Here is a 16,290-nt window from a genome sequence, read left to right on the forward strand (position 1 = left end):
ACAGCAGAGCAGCCTATAGCAATAAGAGCTGCTGTCTGTCAGGCAGCCTTCAAATGATCACCTGTCTCCCACTAAATTGCCTCTCCTCTCTCCCTCCCTTGTGTCACCTGCACGGATTCACAAAGAAACCGGGAGAGAGAGAGGGAGAGAAAAAAAAAAAGGACAATTTTCTTTGTGAAATGCTCTGTATCTGTCACCGGATTCACGACTGAAACATTTATCATAATCTTGATTAAAGCTAAAAGGGTTATTTTCCCCAGCTCCAGAACATTTCCCTGTCCCAGAAAGATTTCATCTCGCCCCGTATTTGCCACACTTAACACGTCTGGACTGAGTGTCAGGCTCGGCACGTCGGGTGCATTTGCAGCTGCTTGATGATGAATGAAAATGTTCAGCATGGGTGTGCCGGGCTCCTATCACATCGAGGCCAATCAGGCTGATTGTCTTGTACACTGAGGAGTAGAGGCGCCCATCATCACTACAGGGCAATGACAATGGATGCTCAGAACTTACAGTTTACATGCTTATATTGATTTTGTATTCTCAGCTGTATGCATGTTTCTTCCAATGCCAGACATCTCAACAGCGTCGGCGTCACGAGTGCCTCATTAAATCATCACCGCGTCTTGAGTGTCCACAGTCTGGAGGGCTACTGCTGTTTCCTCTTTGACATCCCTGTCGTGTGGCTTTTGTACTGACTTTAAAAGCAGAAGAGCCACTTGTTAAGACGGTGCTTTACAGAAGATGTTTGGAAATTAGTCACACCCTCATCACAAGACATACAGGAGATGATATCTCCCCTCCCAGCGTGGCACAGAAAAACCACTGGTTCAGGCTTTGCACGATCTTTAAATGCCACACGCAGATCCTGTATGGGCGGATCGGCGCTGAAGTTAGAATTAACACCAGTATTAGAAGTTAGTTGGACCAGCGAGCAGGCAGGGAGGCAGGAAAATAGACACGGTGTAGGAGTAACAGAGTACAGGAAGTGCCAGTGACTAGCTATCCAATGTTAGCCTCGGGATGACCTTTGACTCGGTGACCCTTCCGCATTTTCTCCTACGCACATCTCCACAGCCAGTCCATCTTATCCTTTATTCCTCTCTCACTCTGGCTTCTCTCTCGCTGCTTTCCTGGCCAGAGACCTTTGAATGGTTGAGTGGGCTGTAGCAGCACAGTAGATCATGGTAATGTATTCAGCCAGAGGGGCTGGAGTGTTACTGCCTTAAAACACCCCGGCTCCGTCCGGCAGTAGAGAAAGAAGACAGATGAGGCCAAGATTCCAATTATTTTCTCTATGTGTTGACCTCGATTCACTTTATCAATGCTGAACAATGTGTAGCTTTCTTTCCCCCACATGGCCTAAAGGACTTGATGTACTGTTGTTGTATATACTCTGTTTTTTGGCAATACGCAGGAAATTTGTTTTCATTGTGATGAGCTGGCGATAGAGAGCAGAAATACATGCAGTTGTGTAATGTCACGACTGTATATTGTAACGTTCTGCTAAGACGGACTGGTAGAAAATAATCTTTCGATTCAGTAGAGCGTTTGGAAATCCTGTAATCCTCATAAATCCTTTGTAGTGTAAAAAGAAAGCAGTGTACGTTAATAAAGTAGTACTTAATATACATCTATTGGAAGGCAGAAGCCATGCAAAAGTGTTATTTGAAATACTGTTTATTGCCCCGCCCACAGAGGAACCCAGATACCCCCCGTTCCCTTTATCAAATCCCAAAACGCCCCATTTACCCGTCACTGTTTACTCACTCGTCGCCTTGGATTTACACACGTCACACTCGCTGCCGCGGCGCCTGAAAAACATCCGACATGATAGCAGCAGTTTTCTGTACTGACAGGATTCAGCGAAGGAACGGATTTATTTAAGAAGAAGAAGGGAAAAAAACGAGAGAGAGAAGGAGTAAGAGGAGAGAAAGTGAGGACAGTGTGTAGGAAAAAAAAAAAAAACCTCACAGTATCCATCTCGGGCAGAGCAGATGGTAGTCAGAGCCGTAGTTGACTTGCAAATGCCTCGTCGTTCCAACGTGACTGTCACGAGGACGCTTGCCGGAGCATCTGGGCCTGTCTATATAACATGTCGCCATGCCAACAGTGAGAAAGTAGCCCCGTGTCTGACTTTACTTGAACTCTTTCCTCCATTAAACCCTCTCATTCTCAGAATGAGCTCGAGAACATAGCGGCTAAAATTAAATTAATGTGATTTATTCTTGCTGCAACTGCTGTAGCCTATATATACAGTAACAAGAACAAGTGAATTAATTCATTAGTAATTCACTATATTTTCAAGAAAGTATTAAGTGTTGTACTGTGAACAACAATGTTATCACATATTATTTTACTACTTATTTTCTCCATGGCTTTTATAACTTTAGAGCAACGCTCTTCAAAGTCTGTTCGTCACCTCTGGCTTCCAGTCAAGTGACGCCCATGCATATACACAACCTAAAAACCCGGCAAAAAGTATGTCAGGAGTCCTATCTTGCTCTTGCTATCTATTTTTAAAAGGACTTATCTTCTCGCTCTTCTCATGCACTGCTACTGCAGCGTGTAGAGTGTGAATACTAAAGGAAAAATGTCACAAGACCAGGGAAAAGCTACTACGGAGCATGGAGGCTTGTAGAGCAGCTGCAGACTGCTAGAAGTGCTTTGCTGTTCATGTTTCTGTAGGAAGCAGAGTAGGGACGTATAGCACAGCTTCACCTACTTCAAAGGTACAGAGAGAAGTGAAGTAAAGTCTAAAGAGGTCAGACCTCCAGTCACAAGTGCTGCTGCAGTTGTGATCTCTCTATATGTTTCTCACATTTTCTTTCATCTATAAGACCTGATTTCCCTAAAAAGCCATGCCATGTAGAGCTGATGCAATTAGTGTGATTTAATCGATTGACAGAAAATGAACCGGCAACTATTTTGATCATTTTTCATATAGAAATACCAAACATGTCCTTGTTTTCAGCTTCTGAAAATGGGAGGATTTTCTGCTTTTCTCTACTTTGTATGATTGCATGCGTCATATTTTGGGTTCGGTCAGTCAAAACAAGAAACAAAAAGCAGCTTGCTCTCCGCAGGGCTCCTATACCCGCTGATTTAATGCACCACTACACAACGCACAGCTAATGTACGCACGAGAACAGTCACATGAGCGGTGAGTCTGTGATGAGTAGAATGCAAAAGTACAAAAATATTTGCATATACATACTGTACACTTCAAAAATAATGTTGCACATTGTCCCTAAAGATGTAGTAACTGATGATGACACCTAACAGTCTCCCACTGACATAATAACAACAATTCACTAATATATGTGTTTATACATATAAAATGCACTACACAAGAATATCTATCATAGAGGGAAGATATTCATAACCACCACAAAAACAAACAGAGACAAACACTGAGAAAAATCACCTTTGACTTTAGGAAAATTGGAAGTTAATTAGTGGCATCAAGTTGTGTGGTTGCAGCTAACTGAACACCACTCATCTCACTCCCCCCTTACTAAAAAACGTGAAAGTCCCTCTCTAGAGCTGGCGTTTGCTACGTCCTTTCTTGGCTACGCCGCCCACTCCGTGAAAGACGACCTGCTCCATCTGTGGATATAAAAAAAATCTCATCCTGAGGGAACAAAGACACAACTATTCTTAGTTCCAGGTGGTTATACACTAATGAGAACTTTTCCATTTTTACGGGTATTATATTTCATTTCCGCCACTAAATCCTACACGCTGGACCTTAGATAGGCCAAACAATTCACATTAATTAAGAAAAAGATAATCAACAGATTTAATAGACGATTAAAATAATTGCTAGTTACAGCCTAAAGTCACACACAAACACAGTTTTCCCAAGTTCTTGAATCGTTATGTCTTTTCACGTTTAGTTTCAGTGCTCTCAAGCTGAAAACATACAAACACTCTGTAGTCTACATCCAAGAGAAAAGTAAATAAAGAGGCCAGACCCTCCTTCCACCTCTGCAGTCACACTCCCGCAACTCACCTTGCACCATGCTGGCAAAACACAATTGGTGTAGCCTCCGCAGAATGAGTTTGCATCGATCTCCTTGGCTTGCTCCCCGAGAAAGCAGACAACAGGTAGGAGGCGTGGTAGTCGCTAGCGTTCACCAGCTTTGATGATATTTACCTCTAATTAAGTTTCTTCCCCAGAGAGAGAGCTGGGAGGGAGTGAACGGAGATAAAAACCTCTCTGAGCAGAGTGCTGTGCAGCAATCAATCCTCTCTCCCTTTCCCTCTAGAGCCGAGCCGGGGAGGATGGATGGAAGACAGGTCTCTCATCTGGGAAAACTGGAGAGAAGTAATAAAAGAGCCATAGCTCAACCTCCACCTGAGGAGATAGAGGAGCATTGCCTCCATCCTTTGTGGTTGTTGTCCTCCAGTGTTTTTCAGGGAAGCAGTAGCAGCAATTTATTTCGATTTTATGGAGGCTTCCTTTCCAATAGAGATGGATTTAATGACACACAATAAATCCTTTTCACTGAGAAGAATGAGGATTTTATATGCCAATTATTAGACTGCACAGCCTCCTGCAGGGTTCATGTTGATACCAATGTGTTTCAGTTTAGATCACACTGTAGGCTATAACAAACAGAGGGCTTTACAAGAGAAAAAACTTTGGTGTTTTGTTGTGTTTTATTTTTCCCAGACAGGGAAAAAGAAAACCAAACAGCTAAGCTGTGCTGAACTGTCTGTGTTTATCCTGGATGACTGAATCACATATCTTGTTTCATTTCAGGGTGCTCAGGCTGTGCATGATCGCAGAGTGCAGCACGTCCCCAATAGCATCTCAAAAAGTGGATTTTCTCCCCTGATGTTTTATCCTGTTTGTTCTCCCCAGGTGTGTAAAGTGTTGAACACCACGAGCATGAGCTGCTTCGCTCCCTCCCTGATGGCAGAGTACCACCCGGGTCTGGACACGGTGAAGCACGCCGACGAGTTCGGGTTCATCTTCAACAACGTCCAGGCACTGCTGGTCTACAACAACACCAACCTCCTCTACTACCCAAACCCTTACTTTGAGCCCCTCAGCACCTCTGGGGTCCTGGAGCAGAAACCAGGCTCACCCATCATTCTCAAGGTACAGGAAATACAGATCAGTACGCACTGAAATCTAAAGAACATTTACTTTACTTTGTTACAGCACCCTCAGCGAACATGTAACTCACAGGAGGACTGATCAGCTGTTTCTGCTCTGCTGAAGAGACCAAAAAAAGCAGCTTTTTAAAAATTAAAATAGTCTGCTCATGGCTCCAAAAAGATCTGATGTGACCTTCCTCACATTAATACATGAAACAAACTGAAATCTAATTTTTCTACATTGTTTTTCACGGTTTGAGGTTCAAGTTTTGCACAAAGAAAGCCGCAGTCCAACAACATTAAAGGACTTACACAAACAGAAAGAGATGAAGAAGGTCTGCTTTTACTCACGTTCCAATCCGCTCACATGTGGCCTATAAAAAAGTGATTAAAGGAGACTTAATATTCTAATTTTCAGGTTAATCATTTTCTTTCCAGTTACTACTCTCTGTTTTAGCTCCTGTCTTTAAGGCCCCTCCCCCCGAATATCCCGTTTGCTCTGATTGGTCACTGCTAACAACAACAGAGCAGCTCTACTTAATTATTTCTTACATGCCAAACCACCTGCTGGGTATGAAATTAAGCAAATGTGTGATATGGTGACTTAGTGTGATGTCAAGAAGTCACAGAATTAAAGGTGAGACTACTGATGAGGTGTTTCAGGAACGTGAGGAGCAATGTTATTTTTGTGGGAGAGAAGCTTCTGGTGTGCAAAGGTCATGAAAGGTCAAATAATATGCACCAAGAGCCTATATACAGTAAAGGAAAAAAGCGAAAAAGCATAAAAGGATTCCTTTAATATATGTAAATTGCCACCAATTCTTCCAAGGAACCCCTTTATTCGTGTCATCTTGTTGCTTCCTCTTCTTCCACTATTGTTCCCACTGGAGAATTCGTGCCAGCGTTACTATTCTCGATGAAGCGGCTCTTAATAGATGCATAAGGACAGAAATAGAAACAAGCATTAATATTCTTTTTAGCATTAATTCATTTTCTTTTAACAGATTTTCTCCAAATTTGGTTAAAACTTGCAATAGATGCTACCGACTCCTCCTCTTGCTCCATAATTGTTTCTTTGTCTTGATCAAAATCAGCTTAAGAATACATCATTTATGTGCTCTCATTCTCATTGAGGAATATATTTTATTTCCTTGTCCTGATTGCCAGCTGTTCCCACTTACCGCCACTGTGAAGTGCATCGCCTTGTTTGATCTCAGTATGGAGTCACATTTGGCCGCAGCTGAGCCCAAACGTAGGGATGTAATTTACAGTTTATTGAGGAGACATACTGGCTTTGTGGCTAAAATTGTCTGGTCTTCGTTGAGCTGTGTGTTTGTGTGTCCGAGTTTTCCTCTCTAATTTCGCACCCTGCTGTCCATCTCCACGCGCCCACAGGGCAGAAACCTTGTTCCCCCGGCGTCAGGAGGGGTGAAGCTTAACTACACTGTGCTGATAGGAGAGACTCCCTGCTCTGTCACCGTGTCTGAGAGCCAGCTGCTGTGCGAGCCGCCCAACCTCACCGGACAATACAAAGTCATGGTCAGTATGTGTAATGGTCCGTGTTTGCTGGTGTGTCTATCCTCCGAACTTTCTCTCCCACTCTGCTGCCATCCGTCCACGTATTTGTGATTTCGTCTTCGTAATAGTTGGCCCCTCAACTCCATTATTCGCGCTCTCATCATTGTTCATTCTGCTGAAGGAAACGGGTCAAAGGGAGAGCAGCATGAGTGTGCTCTCGCTGTCAAAAGGTTCTGCCAGAATCCACTGCAATTATTTTTAGTTGTCTGCTCGCTTATTGAGTGCAAGCCCCGGACTATTTCCCTCTAAACGTGAGCGCATAGGTGGCAGCGTGTGTTTGCACTCAGTATCAGTTTCAGCAGGCAAAATAGTTAACTATGTTTTGGCAGGATTTTGAGTCTTAGCTTCTTCATCGCTATGTATCACGTGATAAAGGTCTCAAGACCAGTGATTGGATTTTGTAGAAGCTCTGGCAAATGATGTGTTCTCCTTTTATGTTTGAGTTAAAAGGATCTTCTACACTGCAGTGATTTAAGATTCCTTGTGATCGTGTGTGTTTGCGTCTCTCCACAGGTTCAGGTGGGCGGCCTCCACGTCTCCCCCGGCGCCGTCCACATCATGTCCGACAGCCTGCTGACCCTTCCGGCCATCGTCAGCATCGCTGCCGGCGGAGGGCTCCTCCTCATCATCGTCATCCTCGTCCTCATCGCCTACAAGCGGAAGTCCCGAGAAAATGACCTCACCCTGAAGCGCCTGCAGATGCAAATGGACAACCTGGAGTCACGAGTCGCCCTCGAGTGCAAAGAAGGTTAGTATTAGAATATTGTGGTCAGCGGTGCCTGTTGTTGGACTTCAAATTGCAGGGTGATTACGGGTCCACTTCGCCTGGAATATTCCACTTGCAGCCGGTATTTTTAGAGGCTGCTCTATCACTCATGTAGCTGAATGGGGCTGGTGAATGCATTTCAATAGTGCAGACTGTAATCACATAGCAGGCATGAATGTGCACATAGTACAGTAAGTAAATCACTGGTGATCTGTGTGTGTTAAATAATGCAGTGAAAATGTCTTCAAATCTGGGTCACTGAGTCATCCTGGTTACATGTCACAACACACAGATTAAGTCAGTTAACCCCGACTGTGACCCGTCTAGTCATGTCGTGAGTCTTTGCAGTTTCTTACCGCCTCCTAGTTTGCATGCTGGGTACACAGTCGCACACAAACTGACACGTGAATACAGAGTTTCTCATTAGCGTAACCTCAACCTCCTCCCAGCGAGAGACACGCTAACGCTTAGTGCATTTTTATTCTAGTCTTAACTACAGGAGTAATGCCACGTTTATCTTTGATGCAATTTGTGTGTCTTTAAACCTGCGTCGAGTTCTGTGTGTGTTTGCGTGTTCCCCGCAAAAGGAATGAATGCCACTTTATCCCAAGCTGTCAGTGCCGCTGCTGCAGCTGTTTTGAAACATACTCTTCCCCTGTGGCTCAAGGTTAAGAGAGGGCGCCATAGTCCATTTGACCTTTGACCTTCTGCCCCATTGGGATGACCACAGATAACCTCAGGCTGACCTCCAGCTACAGCGGCCCAACCAAGAGCGCTCTATGTTCCAATATTGAGTTATGTATGAACGCTTTTAGATAAATACTGTGAATAAGGGCTACAAAATATACAGTTTCAAGAGAAGTCTGATGTGACATGATTCAGTCTGATTTGAGGGTTCTTGGTTGCAGGGGCAGAGAGACTCTGTAACAGTATTTCAATCGATAGAAACTTAATTTTAAGTCAACAATAAAAATGTTCTTGCCATGTGCACAATCAGAGAACGTAAAAGTCCCTGGCGGTTGGACTCCATCGTGAAGTCATCATACTTGCAGAGGTGGTGAAGCTGCGCAAAGTATAGGAAACCCTCGATGGAGTCTAGACACTGGTGGTGGTGGTGGTGGTGGTGGTGGTGGTGGTGGTGGTGCTGGAAGATCTGATGAGAAGGTGGAGTTGATTCTGGTGAGCTCAACCTGGCCACTGGATGTGAAGAACTGGAGGAGAACAGGGTGGACCGCTGACAGCAGCAGGGAGGAGAACGGATTTAAAGTTTGACCGCAGTGACATGATTGGCTGATAGTGATCCTGGCAAAATCTGGTCAGTTGCATGAGGAGGGAGAAAACAAAATGCCCAAAGTCAGCTGATTAAGAAAGAAAAGGCAGAGAGAGTGAGGTGCATGAGGGCAAAAAAGATGGACCTCCTGATTGAGCTTACACTGAGCTTCATTAGAAAAGACTACAAGGTACCAATCACAATCATTCATCAGGTTATCAACTGATTTTGATAAAGTTTAATAAAAATGCACTCCCCTACAAAATTACCTCAATCATTGTGGTATGATTAATTATCTCCGAAAAAACACATTCAAGTTATGAGATGATTTTTTTTCTTCATATCACAATCTATATCGCAGAAAACCAAAATATGACAATGCCAGTATCAAACACACAGCTGCGTCGCACCCCTCCCTTGTGGCTCAGGGTTAACAGACGGCGCCGTAGTCCATATGACCTTTGACCTTCTGCCCAGTCGGTTGACCGCAGATAACGTCAGGCTGACCTCCAGCTACAGCAGCTCAATAAGAGCGCTCGATGTTGCAACTAGATTACAGATCAGGCCTCTGGTTACACACACATTTATACAGAACTGGGCAGTAAGCAGCATGTGTATTAAAAGTTTTGTCCGAGCCCGGCCCACGTGGTTGAGGTTGGATATCCATGCTAGCTGCAGCATTGAGTTTTATTTGAATGCTTAAAATAAAAACTGCTGATTGGCCCCTGATGTCATCATGAGAGCCAATCACTGAGACAGCAAAAGTGAGTTTTGACAGCATTCAGGGGATTTCATCAGCTAGAGTGGACCTTATTATTTATCTCCTCCAGCCACCCCTGATCGCCTCTCCTGGTGTTTTTATGCAGCATCCTATTGCAGCAAACTTCCAGAGTGGTCAAATGACAGAAAGACAGATAGTCAGACAGACAGGCAGGCAGATAGACAGAGCAGGCAAACAGGGGGGGAATCAGTCACACACAGGCAGCCTTGGGAAAGGAGAAGATTAATGTTTTAACCATTAGCAGTGGCCAGGAGTGCACTGCCCCGCGGGGTGGATTTAGTTGGGTACCTGGGTTCATCCTTATGAGTGTATATACTCCACGCGCCCCTGTGAGCCCATGTGTTGGTGTGTAAACCCAGGAGTGGCAGAGGGGGCCAGGAGGTGAGGGCTCAGCCTAGTTGGAGACGGCGGAGTTTTGAGGAGGGTGTTAGGGGACTGCTGCTGCTCCTGTGATAGGCTGCAGACGGGGAGCCTCCCCAAGGGCGGCGAAGCAGTTCGACAGAGCCGTGGGCCTGAACAGGAGTCAGTCAGGATGGAGCCAATTAACTAGTGCTCACCTGCAGCCTCACACTGAGATGACACACACTCTTTGGGGCCTTAGCTACAGCCAATTTACTGGCTGGTAGATAAAAATGAGTAAGAAAAAGGGAGGGGTGTGTGTGAGAGGGAGCGCGTCTGTGTTTTTTAAGGGAGAGATTTGAAATATTGAGTTTCTGACATGAAGACTATCCTGGGCTTTAACTGTCAGCTTCATCATAACAGTAGTAAACACCATGAAGATGAGAAGGATTCACGTATTTGGTCCCCAGGGATTAAAGAACTGTTTTACTCGTACACTGCGTGTCTTGCAAGTATTCCCTCTAACTGGTCTCTCATTTTTACGTCCTCCTTCTCTTCCAGCCTTTGCTGAGCTGCAGACAGACATCAACGAGCTGACCAGTGACCTGGACAGAGCTGGGATCCCACATCTGGACTACAAGACATACGCCATGAGGGTCCTCTTCCCCGGCATAGAGGATCATCCTGTCCTCAGAGAACTGGAGGTAACAAGAGAGCAAGACACGGGAGAAAGAAAGAGAGAGAGAGAAGCTGGAAGGAAGATGTCATACAGTATATGCAGTAAATGTAGTGAGAAAAGACAAGAGGAAGTCAAACCGAGGTAAAAAGAGAGAGAGAGTGGGAGAGTGTGTCTGCCCTCACCACTCTCCCTGCAGGGTAACCTCCATAAGCGGCAAAGTGCTCGAGGGGGGAAGGATACCAGTGTGCTACTTATCCTTTCTACCCCTCTGGTCTCACACACACATATAGCCGATCATGCTGAGCAACACACACACACACACACACACACACAAGTACGTATGTACGTATGTATATATACACCTCACATGCAAGCTCCCTCATGGAAAACAGGGTCCCAGCGCATGGCTATTTCATCCACCAGTGGCTGCAGTATGAGGGGTAATGAACTGAGTAATTCCCAATCCTCAGGCAGGACCGTGGGTTCCTCCATTGGGGGAAAAACTGGCTGGTTAACACTTTTTCGCTCTTCTTTATGGGGTCGGAGTGGCGCCGGGGAATGAGTTTATTTTATCTGGAACACACAGAGTTGAGTCCGGAGGATGAAACTATTAGGGATAAAGAGATTCAGGATGATAGAGGTCAACCAATTTATTTGTTGATTGTGTGTGATGTGGGATGGTTAGGTAGAGAGGTGGTAGTTCGAACAGGCTCGGCCCTGTGTGGTGGAAGTCAAAGGGAGTGTCTCGTACAAGGATGTTCAGTGAGCTGCAATGCGCTTGACATTTTGTGTCACAGGTTTTTCCATCAAAAGAGCCCAAACTTTTGAAAAACAGCAAACAAATGCAAAGAAAAGAGAGTTTTGTCACTTTGGAGTCGTCTTACCCCGGCAAGCTCTTTGACATTTGCCTTGAAAGTGAAATGGCAGCTAACTCCGACTGACCTGGGTCAATAATTGATTAAGATCTTCTCAGTTACTCACCATGAGTGGAAACTTGTGTCTGCCAGGAGTGTAACGTGAGTGAGGCTTTTGTTGCCTTTGGAAAAAAATCTTTATTTTGTGTGAGACAAGGTCAAAATGCAAGTCAAGGAACAACAATCCTATTTGACCCTCGTTCAGCTCACTGCTGTACACTACCTCAGCGTGTTACAGTATGTTGGCCTAACTGGGCTGGGTTAAAAAAGAAAATAATGAATGGGACACAAAGGTGTAGTACTTCTTCACTTTTCTCAAACACTGATGCAAGAACAGGGGACACAGCACCTCAAACACAGAAACACCAAGCAAATTAGCATTTAACTTTATTACTGAACATTTCTTATTCAAAGTATTGCTGGAAACCTTTTAGCTCTAACATGCATTAATCTCCCACCCTCTTCTGCCCAGGTGTCAGGGAATGGCCAGCAGAACGTGGAGAAGGCCCTGAAGCTGTTTGGCCAGCTCATCAACAACAAAGTGTTCCTGCTCACCTTCATCCGAACGCTGGAAATGCAGCGCTCGTTCTCCATGAGGGACCGCGGCAACGTGGCCTCACTTATCATGACGGCGCTGCAAGGGCGCCTGGAGTACGCCACCGACGTCCTCAAACACCTGCTGTCGGACCTCATCGACCGCAACCTGGAGAGCAAGAACCACCCCAAGCTGCTGCTGCGCAGGTAACACAGCACACGAGGAGACGGACGAATGGCGTAAAATGTCCTGTAGCGATGTGAGGACGTGGCTCAGCTGGTGGGCAAATTTAAAAGTAATTTATTTAATGTATTAATTAAACTTTGTGAATTTGATTTGCAGTAAATATTATCCTCAAAGCTCTTTAAAGCAAACAAAGAAAAACCTATTCACTAATTAGATTGACATTCCTTTTTTTGACATTGAAATGATTAAAAAGAACAAAGACAAATAAATTAACATGAAGCAATATAAACAAATGATACACGATCACATTAAAGTAAATCTCTTAATCCTCGGCAGCACTGTATGATCTATGCTTTCACTTATTTGATTTGATTAATTCCAGTCAGAAGGATACTGTATTATTGTTTATCCGGTTATATGATTCTGTGCCCAGAGGAGAGTCACGCTGAAAAAACACAGTCCTCATTTAAAAAGCATGTAAAGAAGCACACAGCTGTAGGAGGATGCTGATACATATAGACAGATGAATGAGGATTGATCTCAGGGCTGTATGTTTCTTCCCTCTCCTCCTTGTGGGTGGATGCATCCTGATTTTCCCCTGCGACGCCTCGCAGAATAAGGCTTGTAATGAGTGCTACAGTACATCTACAGTACGCCGTCATAAACGCCACGCGCTCCGAACATCATGACAAACCTCCGGATTCTATGCATAATTCTGTATTCTCTCGCGCGCTACGTCTCTTCCCTGGTCGCCCTCGATGCCGATGTCAGTCTCACTTATCCTCCAGGCTCGGGCTCTCTATAAAACATTCAGAAGCGGGTTCATTTGAACTTTTTTCCCTCTCTGTGTCTCCGGCATACATTGTTTTCCGGGGGAGTTGAGGTGATGTGCTGAAACTTTAAACACCTGCTAAGTCCTTGTCCATGTGTCCTCAGATGCTTTTGGTGGCTCTGTAGGTATTGAAGGAGGTTAAAGGACTGACGGTACTTAGGTCAACAGATACAGAGTGTGAAAAGCAGACTTTTCTTCAGAGGCTTTCTGAAAGCCTGACTGCTCTGAGCACAATTTTGATTATGGTAACAGGCAGCTGCTACATTAAAACAACACTTTTATTCTGATGTGTTTCCTTAATGTTCCCTTATCCATTAAATATACAGGTTTTTCCTTTGAGGGGTCGTGGGGCAACCCATTTGCTAGAATAAGTGTAAATTTATGTTGCGACTTTATGTTTCAGCCCTGGGTTTTAGGTTTAGGCCGTCCTCATGGTTAGAGTTAGGAAATAATTGTGTTAAAATACCTGTTCTGACCACCACAAAGACAGCTGGAGATGTCCCACGGTCTTCCTAAAAAAAAAAAAAACATTTGGCAGCCTTCTCACCTGTAACTCCACCACCTTCCCCTCCACCTCCTGATATAAAAGTCAGGTCATAAACCAGTAATGGTACCATGAATTGTAGGAGTGCAGATATGGTACGTTTGACACGCACGAATGTGAACGTATCAGTGGTTTGCAGAAATGTTAGCTGCCAACATCAATCCTGATATGAAAACAGACGGGCACGGAGAAAACTTGCAAACTCCACACATGAAGGGCCCAAACCAGTCGGCAGGTTGAAAACTAGAACTTTTCTCTACTGTTCACCTGTTGAACTGGTCTTGCGAAAGACACTGGGAACGTCTCGAATCCCCCAGTGATATCTGATCTTTTCCCTGATCCACGCTTGAACCAGAAGTTGTTCTGGTTCATTATCCTTCAGACCGTCCCAAAGCTCTTATTTCTGCTCCAAGGGGTGACGAGGGATCTCTGAGGAGCCATGAGTGACACATGAGTGACACACGAGAGCAGCAGAAGACTCTCAGCTGAACTCTACGACGATTAAATACTCTGCCCCTGTATCTGGCACATTTGAACGTCGCTTCGCCTCAGAGACAAAGAACGTCTCATTACTCTTAAAACACATTTTCTTGTATCCTCTCTCCTGCATGGTGCACCTTGATGCATCCTTCGGTGGAAGGGAGTTAGACTCGAGAAAAGAGGCAAGTGAAGGAAACGACGATGCAATTTAAGAGACTCAGGTTGTACCCACTGAATCGCAATTGAACCCGATCATTCCCCATCTTCAGACCCTGTTCGTTAGATCGTAAATTGGTGAATGAGTAGACAATCCCTTTAAAGCGCTCTAAAGTCGGATAAAAACCCTATATAAATGGAGCCATTTAACCAGTGCACCACTTTATCTTTATTTAAAAAACCCACATTATTTGTCAGAGTAAATACCTGCCCGGGAGAAGAAGACCTCACACAGAAGCAAACAGAGAAAGAGGCTGAAAGACGGAGGAGTGGACTAAAGTGACAAAGCATCAAATGGACCTGGATTAAGCTGTTATTTCACAGGACAGCGGTGCCCCGCGTCACCTCTGAAGTTTTCATTATCCTCTCTTATGAGGAACACGGTGGTACGTAATCCTCCGGTCCTGCCGCCGCAGCCCCGGAGGGCTAAATGTCCTATAGTTTTTACATTTCACTCCCCATTTTTTTCTGAAGAATTTAAGGGATTATCGATTTGACATGGCTCTTTACTGTTGTTGTCTTCCTTATCGCCTATTTGGAGAAAAGCCGACAGTCAAGCCAGCCGGCTTACCCACACACATCCACAGACACACATGCGTACATGTCTGTGATGATAGTCAAATTGAGCACGTCTCTCAGCAGTAATTGTGTTTGTGCAGCGTGCGGAGAGAGGCTGCCGGCCTGCGCTTTGTTGCCGTTTTTATGTGCTGTCGTCTTTTCTGTCGGCTCTCCTCAGTCCATTATCATATATAATAGGATAGTGAAAAACTGGCTACGTTGGCTAAGACACCCCTCTGTTTTCTGGTATTAATGGATTACCACCATGTAAACAGATCCTTGTACTGTTTTATGGTGTCCAAATGTGTCTCTTTACATCTGTTTGTGATGTGTCAGTCTACACTATCCTAATGCGCTTGCTGCGGTGAATAAAGCTGCGTTGTCTTTATTGAAATCCAGTGTGCTTTCGGTAGGTTAGTAGAAGCAAGGGTCACTCTGAATGCTGTTCTCAATGAATTATTAGTGAGCTTACAGTCCCTGCACCAAGTGTACATGGCTACAAGAGGAGGGCAACATACAGGAAGCAACCTCCAGGTCAGCCAACCCTCTTCCTGTTCTCATTTATATTACAGCGGGTTTAAAGTGCATCCCAAGACATGTTCGAGTCACGGCGAAGAGCTCTGCTGCTCTCGCTTTCGCTCAGCTGTCATTGAATGCTTTCCTCCAGAGGGTGAATGTGTTTCGCCGGCTAGCGTGCTCAACCTTTTTTTGTAAGAGAGGACCATAATCGCCCAGGCATTGCAAACCAAGATACAAAAATAGGTCCATCTGTCATTGCATCTCAGCCTGTTAACCTCATGTTCCCTCACTGATCTGCAGTAATTAAAGTTTAATGTGTACGATGGATCCAAATGGTTGTTTATTAAAGGATGAGGCTGGATGCTGTCGATGAAAGCTGTGAAAAGACCAGAACGTAAAAAGAGTGAGTTATTTTCCAGCCTCCCCAGAGTGGTCATCACTGGCACTCAGTCCCAAACCCAACTGTCCTTACTGAAGAGGTTAATCTTTAAAAACAAGTCATGAACGTATACTTACTATCGAAATAAAAGACTTAAAAGCTTCCTCAAACACATGGGTGCTGTAGTTTATAGCAAGTGTTACTCAAACACGAGTAAATAGTGGAAGTGTCAGGGACAAATCATACCCGTAGAACAGATCCTGAAACTATTTAAAGGTGCTGGACCAATAGAAGATGAAAATGTGAAAAATTTGAAGGAAAAAACAAAATTTGTCTGCACACTGTAGCTGCTTTAATCTCCCTCTTCACATTTCTGAAGCAGAGGATTTGCTCCAAATGTTGCTTGTGGATATGCCAATAAATTGAACCAAAGGAAGCCTCAGTGTGCAGACTTTTTCAAGTTCTTAATAGTTTACACGCCGTACTTGTTGGTGAAGTAAATTTGTTTATTGGCTTTGGTCTTAATATTACACAAGAGGGTTTGCTTTACCATAATTACTAGCATCAGTGTGATGCGCAGAAGTCCGTAAACCTATTCATAACTG

General features: G+C 44.5%; 1 protein-coding gene across 3 annotated transcripts in view; it reads left to right on the top strand.

The window, feature by feature from the left end:
• Positions 1-16,290, top strand: part of plxna2 (plexin A2) — a 183,286-nt gene that overhangs the window by 138,096 nt on the left and 28,900 nt on the right. For all 3 annotated transcript variants that reach the window (XM_084365510.1, XM_084365511.1, XM_084365512.1), the window contains exons 18-22: positions 4,871-5,110; positions 6,505-6,648; positions 7,201-7,435; positions 10,405-10,547; positions 11,909-12,177. In XM_084365510.1, the coding sequence (XP_084221636.1) occupies positions 4,871-5,110; positions 6,505-6,648; positions 7,201-7,435; positions 10,405-10,547; positions 11,909-12,177 (1,031 nt within the window). The remainder of the gene's footprint in view (positions 1-4,870; positions 5,111-6,504; positions 6,649-7,200; positions 7,436-10,404; positions 10,548-11,908; positions 12,178-16,290) is intronic.

The sequence above is a fragment of the Pagrus pagrus genome, assembly GCF_965226575.1.
Source record: "Pagrus pagrus genome assembly, chromosome: 11".
Taxonomy (NCBI): Eukaryota; Metazoa; Chordata; class Actinopteri; order Spariformes; family Sparidae; genus Pagrus; species Pagrus pagrus.